This window comes from Vigna radiata, unplaced genomic scaffold (assembly GCF_000741045.1).
Source record: "Vigna radiata var. radiata cultivar VC1973A unplaced genomic scaffold, Vradiata_ver6 scaffold_315, whole genome shotgun sequence".
NCBI lineage: Eukaryota > Viridiplantae > Streptophyta > Magnoliopsida > Fabales > Fabaceae > Vigna > Vigna radiata.
This window is the reverse complement of record NW_014542557.1, coordinates 289,620-310,083: the sequence shown is the minus strand read 5'-3', so window position 1 is coordinate 310,083 and position 20,464 is coordinate 289,620. Positions and strand designations below refer to the sequence as shown.

Here is a 20,464-nt window from a genome sequence, read left to right as displayed (position 1 = left end):
GGTGCCCCATAATCTAATAAGTTTTTACTATCACAAACTCTTCTTTATTTTCTTTAGGTAGGTTTTCTTTAGTTATTTAAAATGATTTTCCTTTATTTATTTTCTTTTTTAATATATATATTTTTATTTTACTTTCGAGTCATTAATAATTTTGAGAATAAAAAAAAGCAAAGACAATTAAGTGCATAGCTATAGTCATCTCCTACTTTGATATTTAAAATCAAAGTTTAGAGAAAATAATTTTTAAACTTGTTTTTTAGTATAAAGCTTTAATATCTTTAATTTTATTTAAATTTGGTTAATAGTTGAAGTGATTAAATATGCCTTTGAAATTATTTATTAATTGTCATGCATGCAAGTCATCTGTAACAAACTTTTACTTTTGTTTTATAAATTTAAAATTTTTAAGCGTTCTTTTAAGTTTAATTGCACAATAACATTAATTTTCACTTATTACTTTAAGGTTGATTATATAATAATATTAATCTTTGCTTAAATAAACTAACATGACAATTAATAAAAGCCAAAGACGTGTTAATCACCTTAACAAATATAGAGTTAAAAAATAATAATGAAATTTAAGTTTTTAGTATGATTTTTTTTCTTGTTTATTGTTAAACTTATTTTGAAAAATTCAACTTAATTATATTGTTGGAGATTTTCATCTTATTCTAATCAGAGATGATTGTATATATCTTTTTCTTCTTCACATCTCCGAGCTGCAAGAAGAGGAGGAGAGACAAAACTAAAACATGTTTTAACCTGTAACAAAATTAACCATATATATGTAGTGCTACTCATGGCTATATATAAACCCTAAATAAGGAACACAATTTGTTATTCCAAACCAAAGAAACACAAGGTTGGTTAAAATTTAGTACTGATATGAAAATGAGTGTAGATATTTTAGATGGCACAATTAGGTTCCATGGAGACGAAAAAGTCTTTCTAGTAAGTTAAAAGTTGTTCTGGTAGTTGGACACAAACAATGTTGATCTTTTGTCATAGAGTAATATTAGGATGAAGTAAAAAGGTAAAATAGTCACAAGGAGTGAATAATGAAGCAACCGTGGATCCGAAGGATTTGATAGACAATTTTTTAAATTTGTTTCTAACAAAAGATACTGTTAGAACAAGTGTAGAAGGTGCATTCCCACTGGATGTTGTTATCAATCCGAACTTGTAAGAATTTTGCACCAGATATGAAACACAAGAGGTAACTATTCATGGATTTACTTAACGAATTTGAAGAGGTAAACCATTGTCTTGCTTAATAAGCTTCCATTTTCAATTCACTTTACGAATTTGAAGTTGTTGACTCCTCATTATGTTTTCTGTTCTGGTTCTGAGTCCACCCAGCAACTATTTCTGGATTGCTGCTTCTGTTACTAAGTTCTTCCCATGCTGAAGAAAGAAAATTTAGCAGACTCTCATAACTGTGGTTCTTTTTATTGCATATCTTTAATAATAACAATAATAATAATTCGAAATCAACTTATTCATATGGGTGTGAAGTTATTATTAATAACTGTTGCTCTCAGTAATTTATACGAAAACTAGAAGATGATAATGATTGATTACATGTCGGAAGTTATAGCCTTCAATGTGTCATAAAAAATATTGTAGGAAGACATCTAATATTCCAATTTATTCGGTGCACCAAATTGGTGTAAGGCAGACACTTTCAGGTACAAACTACTTCCTTAATGGGAGATGTAATCACCATGTTATGCGGTATGAGTCCTACTAATCCCAGAGTAACAACACATTCAACAAAAATGTAAAATTACTGCGATTACGTTGCATAAGATAATGTTTTTCGAGTAAAGGAAATACCATCATCTGTGCATGCATGGGAAAAAAAGGACAAACCCATTTGAATCTGATACTGAAATACCAGCAACCATTTTCCTTACCGTTGTGATGTCTTCGTCGGTGTCAGTGTGATGTCTATAGCTTCTAACGTATGCTTTAAGAAACAGAAAAGCACCTTACACAAGGAAACTTGTGTTTGAATTGAACCCCTCATATAGGATCCCAAAGTGGCAATTTTGCAATGTGAGAGATTTCATCTACATCTAAAACTAAACAGAGAAGGATGGTGCTGCCCAAGTTCTATCTGTGTTTCTGGCTTCTCGTTTCTTCTCTTGTGATTCTCTTGATGAACCATCCAATAAAATGTGACGATGGTGAGTACTACTTGCTCTCTCTTCAATCTGCTAATGTTCTTTATTGAAAGAAAAGCTTAGTGATTTCTCAATATGCAAACTAGATCTGATTAGGAGAAAGATTGATCTGGAATTATTGAATCTGAAGGGAGACTATAAATCGTTTGTTCGTAGATATTAAACTCTTAATCATTTCATAATTTGCGTTAAGTGCTGAAGAAGATTTTAGGATAAAATGTGCTTAAAGTCTCTCAATTTCCATTTCCAATACGATTTTGATTCTTGTATTTTATATGATTTTCGAATCCCATTTCTCAACTATACTAAAACACAGCTCAAAATTCTCCTGGTGTAAAAATTTAAACGGCTAAAATCATCCATTTTTAAATATCTAGAGGCCAAAGTTTACCCTATATTTTATCTTTTTATCTTCTGACGCCTGTTTTGGAACTAACTCTTATAAGTATGCTAAATTGGAAGAAAATATCACATGTAATTTGTTTTTTACTTAACATATTCTAAAAAGTTAGTAAAAAAATTATATTCTTAATATAGAATTTGCGGATAGATGATTGTCAAATCTCGTATGCCAATATTTTCTGGCTTACTTGCACATTCACGGACATGTGCATACATACTATTGAAGTTATTATGTTGAACCTGCACTTACCTCACATTAACATTCTTCTGCAGATGAGGAAGACAATCTTTATCAGGGTATCAACAAGTATCGAGCATCAATAAACTTGAAAGCTCTAACAAGGAATGACAATGCAGATTGCCTTGCTAATAAAATAGCTGACCAATTCAAGAAACAGCCCTGCACGAATACCACAGGTTCTAACACCGTACCTGGCACTGAGCCTCAGTTTTCCAACTATCCAGACCTCCTATCAAAGTGTCACTTGGCCATTTCCAACACAAGGGATGGAAATATAATGCCTGTTTGTGTTCCTGGTCTGGTTCCAAGTCTTGTGCTAACTAATTTCACGAAATCTCTCTACTCAGATAGTCTCAATGACACAAAATATACAGGAATTGGTATTGGTTCAGAAGATAATTGGATTGTTGTTGTCTTGACAACAAACACACCTGCGGGAACCTTTTCTCCCTATACTTCTAATGTTGCCAATTTGATTTCCAGATCTGGATTGCTTTATTGCTCAATGCTCTTCTTAGTTGGTTACATCTTCCTGTTATGAAACAAAGAGGATGGCCGTTGACAATGCTTTAAGGTTGCAATTTTGTTACCAAAAAAAAATGTTTGTCAGGGTGAGCTTATTGAAGACAACTGTCTTTTCTAGATGGAAATGGATATGCCCTTGTGTAAGTGTTGTTTTGGTATTGTAATTCTATAGAACGCTAGAGGCAAATAGGAGAAAGAAAGCATTGTTCCCAAAGGATTGTTATCTCATTGTTGTCATTATTATCAATAATATAATTTTTTATAGCTTGGCATCTGCCAAATGATACAAGCTAATATGAATGGGTTAACAGAAAACAGGCAATATATAAACAAGTCTACTTTGAGGGTAAGGTCTAATGAGAGAAAAAGCATATCAGATGGTCAGACTCCATTGGTCTAAAATGTCATTGTTGGCACTCCTTCAGAAAGGCAGTCTAAACTGCCAGCTACACTCTCATTATTTTACTCCATGGTAAACAAAGCAAATTTTAGCATATTCTTGGATGAAAAGTTGTTTTAAGAATTACTCATGACATTCAAATTGCCTTAATTTTGGGGGAATTCACAGACATGTATCTTCCAATCACGAGCATTAGAATCCATGTGGATTTTGCGATCTTCTCCTTTACCATCAGAAGTAATGCAGAGCTAAGAACAGTTTTCAATATCTGCGCCTGCAATCCTTTGAAAAATCCCAATACGCCTTCTCTTTTCCAAATAGTATAGAGAGCTCCGGAGATTGTCCTCTGTGCCTTCCTCTCAGCTTCTGTACTCTTATCATCATCAGATTCAGCAGCCTGAATCATGACCTTACACCTATAGAAAATTCAAAAATCTTTAATCAGAGAGTCCCCAGCTTAGCATAAACAGAGAAAACACTATTGTATCACATTAGCTTTTTTGATTTAGAGTACGCCCCTGAGAAAGTAATGACATTGATCAGGAAAAGTAATGCACAAACTTCTTCGATATTCAAGAGATCCAATCCCCAATACCAACTCACAGTGGAGTAACTCTTTCCAACCCCTCTTCCTATTTATTGGTAACATGCCTTATTTCTTTAATCAAGTTAACTGAACAATGTAACTAGCTAACTAACTCATGGTATCTATCAGATACATCTCAATCAAGAGACCGTAGATCAGCATAAAATAAAATTGATTTTTTTTCTTCTTTTGCATAATATTCACAAGAATCAATAACAGAGGTAACATAACAAACTTTGGGGGAGACTAATTGAAATTGATCATCCACCTGATAGCTGGGTATGTCAAGCACGTAGCTGCACATTTTGAAACTGCACCAAGCACGAAAGCAGAAAATGCAGAGAGTGCCTCTGGGGATGACTTTGTACCTGTTCTATTGCTTATGTTGCCCTTTAATATTCTCTGTTTCAGCTGATCGTATGCAGTATACTGTCGAGGAGAAAAATCATTATCTGAGTTAGGTAGTCTGAACTGAAACCTAATCTGGAAAAACAGTTCTCTGTCTCATTTGTATAAATGCATGCTAAAAAGGATACCTGAATGGATGGATTTGTTGTTAAAAGAATGGAAATGGCAAGTCCGTCATATGCTTCACTCCATGTACCCTCAGAAAGGGTCTTCCAGAATCCCTTGGATTTTCCAAATTCACTTGTCTGCATCCGCGAGGATGCTGTATCTAAGGGCTATAATATACAAGAACAAACTAGTGAAGATTGAGTGCCTAACAATAAGGAAAGGTTAAGTCGAACAACATTAAATTAATTAGGAATCAGTTTGTTTCTTTTGCAAATAATATTACTTAACAATTTTCTTGAGAGAACACTGCATCAGTTGGTGAGATTCCTTTCTTTTTTTTTCGCTGGATAATGTTCTTGCTATGACATCAACAAAAAAACCTAACCAAATCCCCAACATAACCGCTAAGCTTAGGTGACTCTTTATTGATCACATACCACAATTGCCAAATATTGACCTGAGTTATAGTTGTCATGTCAACAGAATAATTACCCTAAAAAAATTCAATCTAATTCTAAGTTAAGGAAAGCTCCCTCAGTTGGCATATTACAGAAAAGCACAACACATCTAAGTAACTAGCAGCAACTTTTCTTCAAAACATAATTACAATTATGCTTGCCTGTGTTATTACTATCGTAAAGACCCCAGCAGCGGTGGCAACAATCAAATTTGCTGCTGTTCCAATGTACTTGTTTCCACTTTTTTTCAAATACAGCTTCCTAAAGTAACTGTATCCATAAAAATAAATAAAAGACGAAATGAAGGACTGAACATTTTTTGTCCCAAGGCCTTGGTACAGTGATAGCACCTGACGGGTAGCAATTGCTTCCCATAAAACATCAGAAATTCTCCTACACAAGACAGAGCAACAAAATCAAATAAGCACAACTCACTAAAAAATTCTTGCTTCCTAGATTATTTGCCAGAATAGAAAACATCAAGATAAAAGCAAACGAGCACCTGCAATTTTGGTAATTGGAAAGTTATTATTATCATCATTGGCTTTCAATATTGAACCAGATTTTCTAGTGGAAGTAGTGACCAATTTCCAGAACTTACCGATAAATAGGTAGAGGGGTTGAAAAGAGTTAGTGCATTGAGCTGGTATTGTGGCTGAGCTGGTATTTCCTGAGAAATTGGTTCACACTATTGTGTCACATTAGCTTTTTTTTTGCCACGATAGTAGTATAAATTGGTCTAGATTACTCCCCTGAGAAAGTAATGACATTGATCAAGAAAAGTAATGCGCAAACTCCTTCGACGTTCAAGAAATCCAAGCCCCAATACCAGCTCAGTGCACTAACTCTTTTCAACCTCTCTACCTATTTATCGGTAAGGAGTTTGTGCATTATTTTTCTTGAACCAATTAGTTCGTGACCAGATTTACATGGCATACCCAATTTCCAGTTTTTTCTGCTTCATTTTTACCAGATAAAAGGACTCTATAAACAAACACTTAAACCTAATTTGTTTAATTTTGGCTCGTGATCCAGACAAAACGCTCTTACAAATAATGTCAACTACGACAATAATAAATACTAATAAGCTGCTTATAGGGAAATTGGCCAAAAATATCAAAATTACGCTACTAAACTACAACAAGCAAGTATATGTCAGAACATAACTAAGTCGGACCCCCAAAATGTTAAAAGGGTGAAGAATGGAACTTGTATTTTCGCTGATGCTGAGCTTGAACTTCAGCTTGATATTTTGTCTTGCAAGTATCAAGAGGGTACAAGACGGTGGTACTAACAAGTGACCCAATGGCACCAGAAGTAGCTTCTGACAGTGATTCCAGATCAAGCTGCATCTTCTTTTCTCAAAAATCCCAAAAAACAGAAATAATCAAACAGTCAATTGAGTAACAAGACACAAAATTTAGACTTGTTGGACAAAAGGGTATTGGGATTTGAAGGATGCAAAACAAAAGGTGCTGTCTTTAGGAGCTCCCAAGACACCCATGAAGTGAATAAGGAAGGGTAGTTGAAGGACAGTAACTTCGTAAGGATTAGGCTGAATATAATGAGAAAGTTGAGCTTTCAGCCTTCAAACCAGAGCTAGGATACGTTAATGAGGAAAAGACAGGCTAATTAATTATTGGATAAAAATAGGTTCCTCCTACCCATTCACATGATATTTCATGATGTCGTTTGATATTCACTTAAATAAAATGAAAGAGTAATGATACATAGACAATTTTTTTTTTTTACAACATTTGAATATTATTATATGTGTCATTGTGTGATTGGTCTAAATGACACAATGACACTACCATGAACCAATCAACACGTATGATGATGTTCAAATGTTGTCAAGAAAATGTTCTCTGAGTATCTTTATCCTAAAATGAATTAAGTTATCATATGCACAAAAAAAAGTTATAAACTTAAACTATTTTTTTAAGGAATTAAATAGAGTTTCTAGAAAGCATGAAGTGTATGATTCTGTTTAAACATTAACTCAAGTTATGCTTGCTTTTTCAAAATAAATTAGGTAAAAATATTTATAAAACCTTTTTAGTTTAACAAAAATCAAACTTAATAGTAGTAAAAGAGAAAAATATTTAACACTGAATTGAAATTTATATTCATTCGTTCTCATAACGTTTATCTCTTTGAAAATATACATGTGATGTTTTTAATGTTTAAATATATTTTTATTTTCTAAACTAATCTTAAATATATTTTTAGTTTTTAAATTTAACGTAAACATAGAAGTAATTTATATTTCAAATTTTTATACAATTTTAATCTTTAAATTTTTTTAAAAAATAAATATACTCAATTGTATTAAAATTTTTGAAGATGAATTTTAATTTAAGAAATAAGAAAAAATATAATTAATTATTATTTAATAGGTGACTTATTATTCACCGTTAGAACAAGAGAACAAGAGGCATCTTTCAAGTTTTGAAGAAAGAGTAATAACAATAATAATATCATGATACACTTTTACATTCATTTGACACAACATATAAGGATAAAATGGTCTAAAAAATATAACGTTTTGTAGTTTTTCAAGAAAAAGGAGAGTAAAAAATAAGTAATGATAGTGTCCAATGAATGTAAAAAATTCATGTGTGTCAAAAAATCATTTCACGAGTAATAAATAGGGTAATAACATCTATTTAATATTTATTTGAATTTATTCATTTATTTGTTTTTATGTTATGAACTTTTTTCCTTTTTACAAAAAGATTTGGAATTTAAACATTGATTTTCATACATAAAAGTGATTATCATTTTTATGTTGATGATAATGTTTTTGAAGTTAAGGAGAAGAAGTTTTTAGAATTATTTCGGTCAACAAAATACCTTTTCATTCAACAAGCCACCACATGCCCAGCAAAAGGTGAAGTTCATCCAATAAAAAATAATCTTTTCCACTTAACAAGTAAAAAAAGTTTATTTTAACAAAAAATTATCACTTACACAACTATAATTTGTTTTTTGAGAGTTTTAAAAAAAGTTTATTTTGAACGAAAATATAATGTTTTTTAATAGAGAAATCAAATTAGAGACTAAGTGAAATAGTGATTAATTCTCTATTTCATTGGAATTTGATACAGTCAATTTCTTTTGCAATAGTTTTATCTTTGTAATATAAATATGTTGTGTAATTTTTGTGTTCTTCCTTTGTGTTTCATACCACATGGTTGATCATATATTTTTTTTTTTAGTTGTATCAAAACTTTAAAAAATACTTTAGAATTCAATTAAAACTTAAAGATTTGACTATGGATATAGTTCGATATCTTAATCATTCTAAACACCTATTCTCAATATAAATTTAATTTAGTAATTTTAAATGTATCGATTTTAGAATTAGAATTTTGAATGAATTAATATTCATGTTCTTAAACCAAGTTAATAAACATATACATTAATTAAATACAAATAGTTTCTTTAAGAAATAATATTTTAACTTTTCAAATTACTAATTACTGTCTATTTGGCACGAGTTAGCATCAAACTCAAAAAGAAAAACTAGTGCTTATATGTTTCTATGTACCATACACATTCTTTTGTAAAGGATATTGATTGATTATGAATGTTTGATTATTCTAATCAAATATATAAATATAAGCACAAGCTGCTTTATACATGTTTTAACACACAGAAACTTTACAAATATAATTTCCAATTAATTGAAAATCAGTCAGAGCAAAAATAAATATATTATTTCTATATTTTAAAATTCTACCAAAATTCCAACTCAGCTTAAATAAAGTAATATTTTAACTATCCCTTACATTTATTTCGACTCCCTGAAAAAAAAAAAACTGAAACTAAATGAAGCTAGAAAGCTCGTGCTTACTTATAAGAAATATAATTAACAAACAAAATATATCAACATAAACTTAAACTACCAGAATCCATATTATACATGTATGCTCAATTTCTTGCATACCACTTGTGAGAAAAATAAATAAAAATTTAATAATATAAAACTTACTCTAATACAAAATCTAACATATTCACATAATTTTAAATTTTATTATCATATACACCATGAAATTAGAGAAGTTGCTAGATTTTTTTTAAGGAAAAAAACTAATAATTAAAATTTTAATTTATATAATAAATATAACTTTTAGTATCTACTTTTTTAAGAGTAATCCTACTAAACTTTTTTGTGTTATTTTTGTGAAAGAAATAGAAAGTTATCTTAGACTATTTTAAAAGGAAGTTACGATTGGTGGAAAAGATAAAAGATTATTTCAAAATATTTTGAAGAGAAATAAAATAAAGAGATATCGAAATTAAAATGACAACTAAATAGTTAAAAAAATATACTTATATAATAGATATAACTTAATATTTATTATTTTTTAAAATCACCAAACTTAAAATCTAAGTCTTATTTATGAATTTGGATTATTTGTTGATTTTTTGTAGTGTTCCTCTACTATATCTTTACAATACACTAATGAATACTAATTTTAATGTTTTAAAATATATTAAAATAAATATTAATACATTAGTTGCTTAGATGGATGACAAACAAAACCAGTGTTGTTGGTTTTGATATATTTCAATGTCATCAAATAAAGTTTTGAAATAATGTCTCATGATGAAAACATATTGTTAGTTAATTATGAGCGATCATATATTTTTAAACATTAATCATTAATAATATCAACAAATACTTCAGAAGCATACAAAACTATGATAAAAAAAATGATAGTAATAGCGCAAAAATAGTATGTATAGAAACTAAAAAGTAAAATTTATCTAACGTCCACGTTTCTATAATATATATAATAACATTTTTTTTAAACAAATGAAAGCACCGAACATAAAAAAAAAAAAAATGAACTTTAAAATAGTGGGTCATAAAGCATTGAAATTACGGACATACCATTCATGTGATGGAAGGGGGGCATTCAAAGTCAAAAAAAGATAACCGTTGGGATACAGTGTCCAGCAGCAAGAAACCATCATTTTGAAAAACTCACCATCTGCTTCCTTCCTTCCTTCAAATATTGCATTCCTTCCACTCACGCCAACAACGCCACCCTCGCCAAACTTTAGCCCCAACCACAATATGCAAGACTTTTTGGGCTCTCTTCGCCGCTCCCTGGTTTTCCGACCCGGGGGCGACGATGCTCCTTTTGCCGGAATCGCCGACAAGCTTGGTTCCGCCATTCGAAAATCGCGAATCGCATTAAAACCTCCTCCTCCTCCCATCCGGTGGCGCAAGGGCGAGTTGATTGGTTCTGGCGCCTTCGGTCACGTCTACATGGGAATGAACCTCGATTCCGGGGAGCTTATTGCCATCAAACAGGTCTATTTCTGTTTCGTTGCTTTTTTTGCTATAATTTTGCTTTATTACGTTCTAATTCTTTAATTATGGCTTTATGTTAGGTTTTAATCGCTCCTGGTAGCGCTTACAAGGAGAACACACAGGTAAACACCTGGTTTCACTTTTACGAGATTTTTGTACTGCTACTTTGCTATAGGTTTGAATTGTTGAGCTTCGTAGAAGTGTTTTCAGTGGTCATGGTGTGGAATCAGTGTGGAATGTAATGCTCTTGTTTTGTGTAAGCTGGTTGATGTTCTACGTGATGATTGATAGAAATTCTCTTTATGCCCTGTGGAGTTAGGCTAATATTCGGGAGCTCGAAGAAGAAGTTAAGCTTCTCAAGAATCTTAAGCATCCAAATATTGTTGTGAGTGTGGTCTTATCACTCGAGTCAGAGTACTTTGATTCCTTGGTGTACAATAATGTAGCAAGTGCTTTTCCCCCTCCATTTTATTTGTTATTTATTTATTTATTTATTATGATAGAGATACTTGGGAACTGCGAGAGAGGAGAACTCCTTAAATATTCTGCTTGAGTTCGTACCTGGTGGTTCTATCTCATCACTTTTGGGGAAATTTGGATCCTTCCCCGAATCCGTAAGTGATATTCATTTATTAGTTTATGAAGCACATAAAGAATCTATCACGTTGTGATTCTTTGGTGCTTAATGTTCAAATTTTTTTCCAGGTTATAAGAATGTATACGAAACAGCTTTTACTGGGCCTTGAATACCTTCACAATAATGGGATTATTCACAGAGATATTAAGGTACCGTGCTTTTGCTTTTACTTTTGCTTCTAAAAGATTCTCTGCTTTGGTGCCTCTCTTTATCCTTTTGGTCAATATGTTGTTGGATACAGGGAGCCAACATTCTAGTTGATAACAAAGGGTGCATTAAACTTGCAGACTTTGGTGCATCCAAGAAAGTTGTTGAACTGGTATGGTAATGTTGACGTTATTAGTTCTTTATGATCTTTTTAGTTTCTTGGGTAACGTGGCCATCATTTCTGAATTTGTGGATTGATATAGGCTACTATTAATGGTGCAAAATCAATGAAGGGCACGCCACATTGGATGTCCCCTGAAGTTATTCTACAAACAGGACATACAATGTAAGTGTATAATACTAAAAAGATTATCATCCAATCACGATCAAGTATTTTCTAAGATTCATTTGTCCCAATAAATGTTTCCAAAAGGAAATAGTTTTGTGTGATATGGACAGGAAGGAAAGACTTATCTGCTTTGAAAGGTGGTTATAGACAAATTCTCAGATTGTTTTCATATTCATAGTGAGGCTGACTGTTATTCCATTGTTTTGGAATCGTCAGTTGCTGAACTAATTTTTGAGTTGTGAATCATAGTTTGTATCCAATTGTTAGAAACAATGGAAAGTTACATCAAATATTATACATACTGCATATAGTGTTCATCACAAAAATATTAAACTAGAATAGATGAAAAGAAAACTCTAGGAAGAAGTCTTTAAAACAAATTTCTCGGTTATATATAAGATTGTGAAACTTCTATTTTGGAAGAAAGGAAACAGAGCAATTAAATAGCTAATTCGACTTACATGCATTAAATGATGTAGTGACAAAGAAAAGCTAAGAATAGTCAAATAGGTTTAAGTAACAATATAAGCTTATATAACTTTCAATTTTTTTTTTCATGAGAATCAGAAAATGAAAAGTAAAAGAAAAAAAAAATGAATGGTTGAATCGTGTTATTCATACCCATGATACAAAATTGTACAAATTCAGTTATGCATTGTGATATACAAAGTTGAATGATTTGATTTATGAATAATAGTAGGATTCAAATAATTTTAAAAGGGTTAATAAGAGGGTATATCACACATCTTTTTGTTTGCCCCTCAAGTTTTTCCTTTTATCATAAGGAATGACGACTTTGTATTGGTCAATCGATAATTAAATATGAGCCTTCAAAATACTGAATTCTAGAAATTAGGCTCACTTGTAAAGCCAATATCTCTGAAAATTTTTTAGTCTAGATATTTTCTTGTAAAGCCCGACTCGATTTGACGACTTTACTATCTATCAGGATAAGCTTATCCTACTTAATGTGGTACTCCTGATATTGTCATCACATCTAAGAGATGATGTTAACGACAACTTTCACCCTATTGACATGAACCCGATTTGATGACTTTACTATCTATTAGTATTTGGTTTGCACCAATCTCTGTGAGTCTAACACTCAATGAAAGCACCAATTTTTAGACAGGAGAACTTCAAGGTTTTACTACCACGTCAAGTAGCTTATTATAATCAACATGGGACTGTTAGCAAGTAGCCATATATATTTGTTTTCATTTAAATAAGAACATGACATTCATGTATCAATTTCTAGTTATTGAAATTGTGATTTTTTTCACGTTACTTCTTTTGAGATTTGCTATGTACTCTAGTGTCCAACAAAACAATTGTTGTTCTAGAAGGTTGATGCAAACCTTAACTTTCTTAATGGTCCATTCTTCATTATGAACATCTAACTTCACTCCCAACCTCTAATAAACATATAACCTATTTAAGGATCTACATTATGGACTAAGCTTCTATATGTAATGGTTTACGAGTTTTTTTTAAATTGTTTGAGGCTCATGAAGTATGCGGTTAAATCTTTTCTTTTTCCTTTCATTTTGATGGAAATGAGTTCAGAAAAAGAAACATGAGTTTAAAATTATAGAGTTAAATGATGTGATTCCTTTCTTTCTTTAAGAAACATATGGATTTTACCATTGTGAAGGCATTATACAGGTCCGGTGAAAGCTTGGTAATGGTTTGATTTTCTTAAAATTGCTACTGGCTTGTGACTTATGTGTCTATACCTTTTTTCTTTCTTTTCATTTTGTTGGAAATGACTTTGAGAAAAAAAAATATTGAGTTTTAAATTATAGAATCAATTGAATCTTTCTTTCTTTAAGAAGCATGTGAATTTCAACCATTGTGAAGGCATTCTAAAGGTCTAGTGAAATCCTAGTAAACAGATAAGAGTCGGCCTTCTAATGCAAATTATGGAAATGTGTTTCATTATGCATGTTTAAATTGTGGAAAATCTAAACTGAGCAACAAAAATGACGTTTTATAATTTCTCATAGACTTTAGTATGTTGCTATTCATTTTGTCATTTTGGTCATTAAATTTGATGAGATATTAATTATTCTTTGTGACAAAATCTAACTTGTGATTTTTAAGCTCCACTGATATATGGAGTGTTGCATGCACCGTGATAGAGATGGCCACAGGGAAGCCTCCATGGAGTCAACAGTATCCCCAAGAGGTAATGAAAGCCTCACCTAACTAAGTAATCTAGTTTTTTCATCAACTTCCACATGTTAATATCAGTGTGAGTGCATATGCATGTGATGGGTTCAATGACATGCTTTCACTTAAACTTCTCTTTTTCTTAGGTTTCAGCTCTTTTCTATATTGGGACAACTAAATCTCATCCACCCATACCTGAACATCTGTCTGCTGAGGCCAAAGACTTTTTGCTGAAATGTTTCCACAAGTACATAAATATAATGCTTTTACCATTACGATGATACTATTTTATTCTAATTACATATGTTTTTTGAAAAGGCTAGTGATTCGATTTGAATTTTAGGTTAAGAATGCTGATTTATTTGTGATGATTTGACTTTTAATCCCTATGCATTAATTTGTGGTGACAGGGAGCCGGATTTAAGGCCTTCTGCATCAGAGTTGTTACAGGTATTTTAAACATTTTCCCTAACTTATACAATATCATCCATTATCATAAATATCAAGGCTTGTAATTGACAGAGGACTCATCCACTCGGAGAAATTAATGCTCTTGTTTACTTGATTTTAGTAAAAATTGAACTACATGGGTTACATATGGTTTTGGTTCAACCATACATCAATGTGCCGATTATTGAAATCAACTAGAAGGGAGAACAACGACACCTATAACTAATAGTTAAGCTAACAAACAATCAACTATGAAAACCCCCTCAAGTGAGAGGTGAAGGTTGACAGTTCTCAACTTGGATATGGGTTCATGATACTAGACATTGGGAGGGGGCTGGTGAGAATTTTGCTAATATCATACTACTAACAATCTTCAGTGATTTTTTATAGTATGGGGACTGTCAGGCATTTGGTCCCATTGCTTCTATTGCACATATTAGTGATAATTTTGTCAGCATCTGGGTCCTCGATTTTAGAGTCATATATCATATAACTAGTAATAAATATTATTGCCTTGTAGAACCTGCTTCTGCTAACATTATATCATTAACAATCTTCAACAGTTTCCTTTAATGTTGGTAGTGATTTTGTCGGCATCTCTCACTCTTTGAACTCCTGAGTCCTTGATTCTGGGTTCAATAATCATGCTAGTACTAAATCTTGTTTTTCTTCTTTTTGTACTTTTGATTATTTACCGTTCGTCACTATAGCAAATGGTTTTCAAACATAGTCTCAAAGCTTTGGTATTTCCCATCATCTTCCCCCTCTTCCTATTCATAATGTTTTATATGGCTCCCTTTAATTTGTTGTCTCAGTTGAAAAATCCAAGTCTTGATAAGTTTTGAAATAATTAACATCTAGTTCTTCCAAGTTAAAATCCTTGTTTTTGTGAGTTATTTCAGTTAGGTAAGCATAATCATAGTTCGATTTTTACTCACACTATTATAGTAGTGAGGTTTTGTCCTCTTTTTGCTTTAGTCCACTTATATGCATGAGGTCCAAGTCGTATTTCTCAAACCTAGTCTTTTTCCAAAGACAACCAATTTTCTCCTTAGTGCATCTAAATACCATATCAAGGTTTTGTAAACAAGAGAAAACTCATGAACTCAGAAAGTGAAGCTCTTGTTAATTGATTTCAGTAAAAATAAACTGAATGAATTATTACACACGATTTTGGTTCAAAAATACATCAATCCACCAATAACTCAAGTTAACTAAAAGCTATAACAAAAATAAATAACAGGTAAACGAACAACTAGCCCAACTGTGGAACCTTCTTTTGAATTTGCTTTACCTTGCTTTTTCTTCAAAGTTACTGTAGTGATTCTGCCTTATTTATCATCTGCAGCATCCGTTCATCACCTCTGAATATCATGGATCCCATTCAATCTTACGCAGTTCAATCAGGGTTAGTGTCCAAGCTGTGAGCATATATGATGCACACCATAACTTACTTTTTATCAACTATTTATTTTTCCTATCTCAGGATTCTTGCAATAAGATGGCAACATATGGAATGAACTCTAGAACCTTGTAAGTATATCTTCTGCTTTTGGTGAAACTTCTTATGGGTATGGAGGATCAACTAAGACTATCATATTGGTTTTGCAGCTTGGATTCTGTCCAGGGATCAACTTGCACCGGCTTAAAGGATGTTTGTCAGATAGACAGCATAAAGTTCTCAACTGTGTATCATAAAGCAGATTCCTACCAGAGAGCAGACAATGATGATGGTGACATGTGTCTGATGGATGAAGATGATTTTTTGATTGGTTCACCAGTAAAACCTGAATCTCTATTATTAGCTTCTGATGATACGAAGGTGTCAAGTTTGTTTTATTCTTCCACTGTTTTAGATGTTTCCATTTATGATTAGTAATTTTTTAACACTGAGTGATCAATTTGCTGGAGTAGAGTTGCAATCCTTCGAGCAAACCTGCGGATGATCATCCTTGCAATTTTAATGAAAGCCAATATTTAGAGAAAAACAGACCGCACTTATCATTTTCAAGTGAGCCTCTAGGAACTGAAGACGATGAAGAAGTTACTGAATGTAAAATTAGAGATTTCCTTGATGCTAAGGTTCTATTTTAAATTCAAGACCATATATTTGTTGACTCTCAGTATAGCATTACTCAGTGGTTGTTACCTTCGGATTTTGTTTCCTTTTTTCTTTAAATCTAGCATTGTTAAGATTAGAAACATTTTTTAATTTTATTTTAATGTCTTACATTAGGCACTTGAACTGAAGAAGCTTCAAACACCTCTTTATGAAGAATTCTTAAGCATATCAAATGCAGCCATTGCTCCTGCTCCCTTTGCAAAGAGTAAAGTTATGTCGGGTGTCCCAAATGTAACATCAAAACTCAGATCGTCTAGTCAGGCTTGGAGACGATTCTCAATGGTTGGCAGTGCTACTGTAGCAAGCCCTGGAAGTCATACCAAATACCGATCGAAGCATAATGGTGCTCACTGTCAACCTTTGCAGGAAATTCAGCCACCTGTGCTTAATGAATCAAAGGAGACTCTTCATGACGCTGAGCTGGAATCATCTAGTGTAAGGTATGTATCTGGTGCTTGATAGTAAATGCAATTTTATGGAGAAAACTTACATTCAGTACTATAGGTACCAAGGTTATCAAACTCGCGAGTTTATGTAAACTCGTGAGAGTCGAGTAAACTCGACTCGTAAACTCAATTCGTAAACTCGTAAGAGTTTACTTCAGATGAAAAATACTATATAAATAATATCTTAATTCAGATAAGTCTACAAAATTATATAACTTTAAATAAATAAAATTTATAGATATATAGTTCATAAAAATAAATATTGTAAAACATAAATACTTGGATTATTGTCATTAATTTTGATGCATTTCATTAAATATATAATAAAAAAAAACCAAACGACCTTGTTTTTCTTAATTTTGTTCCCTTTCAAGCTCGTAGAATCGCTCCAAACTCGCGATTCTACACGATCCTACCGATTTCAGAAATTAATTCTACCGAGTTTATGCAGAAAAGAGTTTACTTCCGAGTTAACTCGGAAGCCATGTCTGGAAACGTAAACTCGTAAGAGTTTAAGAGTTAACTCGAGAGTTTGATAACCATGATAGGTACTGTTTGTATTGGTCTCAATAGATATGGAGTTTTACATCAGTAATCTGCCTAATAAATAATTTTATTAAATGCATTGCATGTTACGGAAATAAAACACCGAATCTACATAATAAATTACCACCTATGATACTGTATGTATGTTTTGTCCTTTTATTTGTTCTGCCGGTACGTGGAAAAGGGACTGAAATTATTTTGGTCTGCAGCTCAAACTTCTCTGAGAGACAAAGGAAATGGAAAGAAGAATTGGTTGAAGAGCTAGAGTGGAAGCGAGGCAAGTTTTCTCTTTTTACCAATTATAAAATGGTCTTTACTTTTTTCTTTCTTCTTTTTGCACGTATGACTGCTGGTGTATTTTTCCATTTAGAACATATAAAATCATCTTTAAAAAGAGTATATATTCCTTTCTTCAGCTGCATGATGAGTTATTTTAGTGTCTCCAATTAAATTGGTTCGAGGAATAGATTTATGAACTTCGAACCTGATTGAACCCAACTACATAATTAATAAATATATAATTTTTCTAATAATTTTACTATAAAAAATCAATAATATGTTTTTATCATGTTAATATTATTTTTGTATGTTATAATTATTCTTGTTTGTCTTATAATCAGAAACATTGAAAATGTTTATTTTGAGGTGGTTTTTTTCTTAATAGGTGATATTTTTTTAAAAAAAATTCAACTTGATAATTCAGGCCAGTTATAATTAAGTTGAATAGGATCCAGCTGCTCAAAAAAGGTCAACTTAACTCAATTAATTTTAATTGGATTGATAAAAAAAAATTAGATTAAATCTGATTCAATGGACCACTTACCCTTGTGCAAATGTTGAATAGCACTTGGATGGACTTGGGCTTGTCCTATGGAACTGCAATTAGAGAGTTTAAGGACCTTGTTATCTTTCAGCCGAAAGTATGCTCCAAACACATTTTCAATTTAAATTTCCTGCACCTCCATAGTCTAAACCTGCACCCTCATTATTTTTTGTATTCTGAATTACACATTTCGGAATTTAAAATTAAAAATTCAATCTGGATGGGACATTGGAATACAATTTTTTGTATTCCAGGTCGTGCTTTCCAAAATAAAAAAAGTATGTTGGCTTGTAAATTCTGGAATATAAAATTTAAATTTCAGATTATAGAATCTAAAATATAATAATTTATGAGAAGAAGAAATTTATGGAAGTGCAGGAAGAAACTGCCTAATGGTTATATTGGAGGTGCTCACCTGCTCGAGCCTTCCAACTTTTAATACGCATTGTAATTGCTATCAAGACATTTTTTCAGCATTTATCTTTTGGAAAAAGTCTCTAACAATTCTTTTTTGACAATTTTTTGACAATACGTAATGGTTTGTGATTGGTTTGTTTCAAATATTTTTTCAGAATAAATTCAAACAGACCAATAAAGATTACACGTTGTCAAAAAGTTGTTAAAAAATAGTTGTTAAAATATCATTATCTTGTCTAGGTACAAACTGCTGTTGAAGTTTTACTTTTGTGAATTACCCATCCCAACTATTTCTTTCTTAAATCCATCCCAACTTTAAACCTTTACTTTGTTCTATTTCATGTTACAAACCATTTTTCTTTTATTAATTACCCATCTTAACTTCAAGCATCTTAGCTTTACATTATTTTCATCAATCATTTTACTTTGTTAACAGCAAACGTTTCATTATGTTTATTTTTTCCTCTAACCAAATGCTTCTTTGTACCTTGGAGATAGTAACAGTAATAAAATTTTGGGAAATGTGTGAATGAACTAAATTGCCAAAAGTCTAAAGGTTAAAACAGGTGGCCCTCTTTATTGCTAGAAAACGATTCGTCGGGGCTTATTTTCTTTCCTTTGATTGCTAGGAAATCAAATCCAGATATTCCTATTTGAAAAGCAACCCCTATGGCACATGTTTGTACATTACTTAAACTATTTCTGACATTTAAGTATATTTCAGAGATGATGCGTCGGGCCGGAACTGGAGGAAAGATTACATCTCCAAAGGATCGCAGATTTTATGAAGACTGAAGGTTTTACTGACTTCCTATTCATCTTGACATCTCACTACAGGGAGAAGAAAGCGTTTTTCCCTAGGAGAAGTCATATCTAATCTTGCAATGTCATCAAATAAGATATTGCAACAAAGAGTTGGAAATATTTTGTCAATTCAATGTAATATAGCGGGATATGCATTATAGAGTGTACTGAGTTATGTATAAAACATATATAATGGAAATATGCAAAGGGAATTTAGTCTGTAGGGTATAAAATAATGCGCGGTTGCCATTTATTTTCTAATTTATTTTGTCTGGATAAACATTTCAGGGGGTCGTGATTTAATAAGTCCTCATAGTTAGTAATTGTATAACACGGGGAAGATAAGGTCGGTACGTTTGACTTACAAAATAACAAGCTGCGAGCATTCTTTTTCTTCACCTTTAAAATAAATAAGATCATCACTCTATCCTGCTTATTCATAAATCGTTATTGTAAGATGAGATGTTATTAGTCATGTGCATGATTGAGTTGAGTGATAGTGTAAGGTTGGATCGAAACTTCCTCTTTCGCCCTTGAAACACGAATAGGTAGGGATGTCACTCCATATAAGTTCAACTTCAGACTTTGAAAGCAGTTGATTTAAGTCACTATCAGTGCACATTTGAATGGCCAAAACCCATATTCCTGTGAATAGTATGTGGTTAACAGACAAAAAATCAGAGGAAAAAAAAAAATCTTGATTCTGCTAGTTAAGCAGGGAAGGGGAGTGGAATGTAGAAAGCTGTCACATAGTACCTTTTAGTCCATTTGTACAAAGCAAAGGGAAATCAAATTTGAACTTTGAATTAAACTGAATGAAGGTTACAATCACGTTGAAACTGAGAAAAATTGCTTTCAGACATCATAGTTGTTTCCATTCTTAACATAAGGGGGCAAAGAAAGAGGGA

The 20,464-nt window shown here is 32.0% G+C and overlaps 3 protein-coding genes across 3 annotated transcripts; 2 read left to right on the top strand and 1 right to left on the bottom strand.

The window, feature by feature from the left end:
* The first annotated feature begins 1,960 nt into the window (after positions 1–1,960).
* On the top strand, positions 1,961–3,618 carry LOC106780410 (uncharacterized GPI-anchored protein At5g19250-like). The gene is made up of 2 exons (XM_014668698.2): positions 1,961–2,189; positions 2,862–3,618. Exons 1-2 carry the CDS (start codon positions 2,099–2,101, stop codon positions 3,368–3,370), a joined length of 600 nt encoding a protein of 199 aa, XP_014524184.1. The 5' UTR covers positions 1,961–2,098; the 3' UTR covers positions 3,371–3,618.
* A 60-nt stretch (positions 3,619–3,678) lies between these two features.
* On the bottom strand, positions 3,679–6,927 carry LOC106780409 (peroxisomal adenine nucleotide carrier 1). Its single transcript, XM_014668697.2, has 5 exons — positions 6,524–6,927; positions 5,476–5,707; positions 4,877–5,023; positions 4,609–4,769; positions 3,679–4,170 (listed from the first exon to the last, which is right to left on the bottom strand). Exons 1-5 carry the CDS (start codon positions 6,664–6,666, stop codon positions 3,891–3,893), a joined length of 963 nt encoding a protein of 320 aa, XP_014524183.1. The 5' UTR covers positions 6,667–6,927; the 3' UTR covers positions 3,679–3,890.
* Positions 6,928–10,180: 3,253 nt separating this feature from the next.
* Positions 10,181–20,240, top strand: LOC106780390 (mitogen-activated protein kinase kinase kinase NPK1). The gene is made up of 17 exons (XM_014668674.2): positions 10,181–10,643; positions 10,724–10,765; positions 10,963–11,028; positions 11,147–11,257; positions 11,349–11,429; positions 11,522–11,599; positions 11,691–11,773; positions 13,880–13,964; positions 14,095–14,195; positions 14,359–14,398; positions 15,747–15,806; positions 15,885–15,931; positions 16,010–16,220; positions 16,313–16,480; positions 16,635–16,960; positions 17,722–17,789; positions 19,477–20,240. Exons 1-17 carry the CDS (start codon positions 10,404–10,406, stop codon positions 19,545–19,547), a joined length of 1,878 nt encoding a protein of 625 aa, XP_014524160.1. The 5' UTR covers positions 10,181–10,403; the 3' UTR covers positions 19,548–20,240.
* The last annotated feature ends 224 nt before the right edge of the window (positions 20,241–20,464 follow it).

Bases quoted from the DNA above. Each gene is read 5' to 3' on its own strand.
- LOC106780410 (XM_014668698.2), top strand. From the start codon at position 2,099: ATGGTGCTGCCCAAGTTCTATCTGTGTTTCTGGCTTCTCGTTTCTTCT. The intron at 2,190-2,861 runs GTGAGTACTACT...ATTCTTCTGCAG, and splicing joins TCCAATAAAATGTGACGATG to ATGAGGAAGACAATCTTTAT.
- LOC106780409 (XM_014668697.2), bottom strand. From the start codon at position 6,666: ATGCAGCTTGATCTGGAATCACTGTCAGAAGCTACTTCTGGTGCCATT. The intron at 5,024-5,475 runs GCAAGCATAATT...TGTATATTATAG, and splicing joins TTACGATAGTAATAACACAG to CCCTTAGATACAGCATCCTC. The intron at 4,770-4,876 runs GTATCCTTTTTA...TCTCCTCGACAG, and splicing joins CAACAAATCCATCCATTCAG to TATACTGCATACGATCAGCT.
- LOC106780390 (XM_014668674.2), top strand. From the start codon at position 10,404: ATGCAAGACTTTTTGGGCTCTCTTCGCCGCTCCCTGGTTTTCCGACCC. The intron at 11,258-11,348 runs GTAAGTGATATT...ATTTTTTTCCAG, and splicing joins TTGGATCCTTCCCCGAATCC to GTTATAAGAATGTATACGAA. The intron at 13,965-14,094 runs GTAATGAAAGCC...TCTTTTTCTTAG, and splicing joins GTCAACAGTATCCCCAAGAG to GTTTCAGCTCTTTTCTATAT.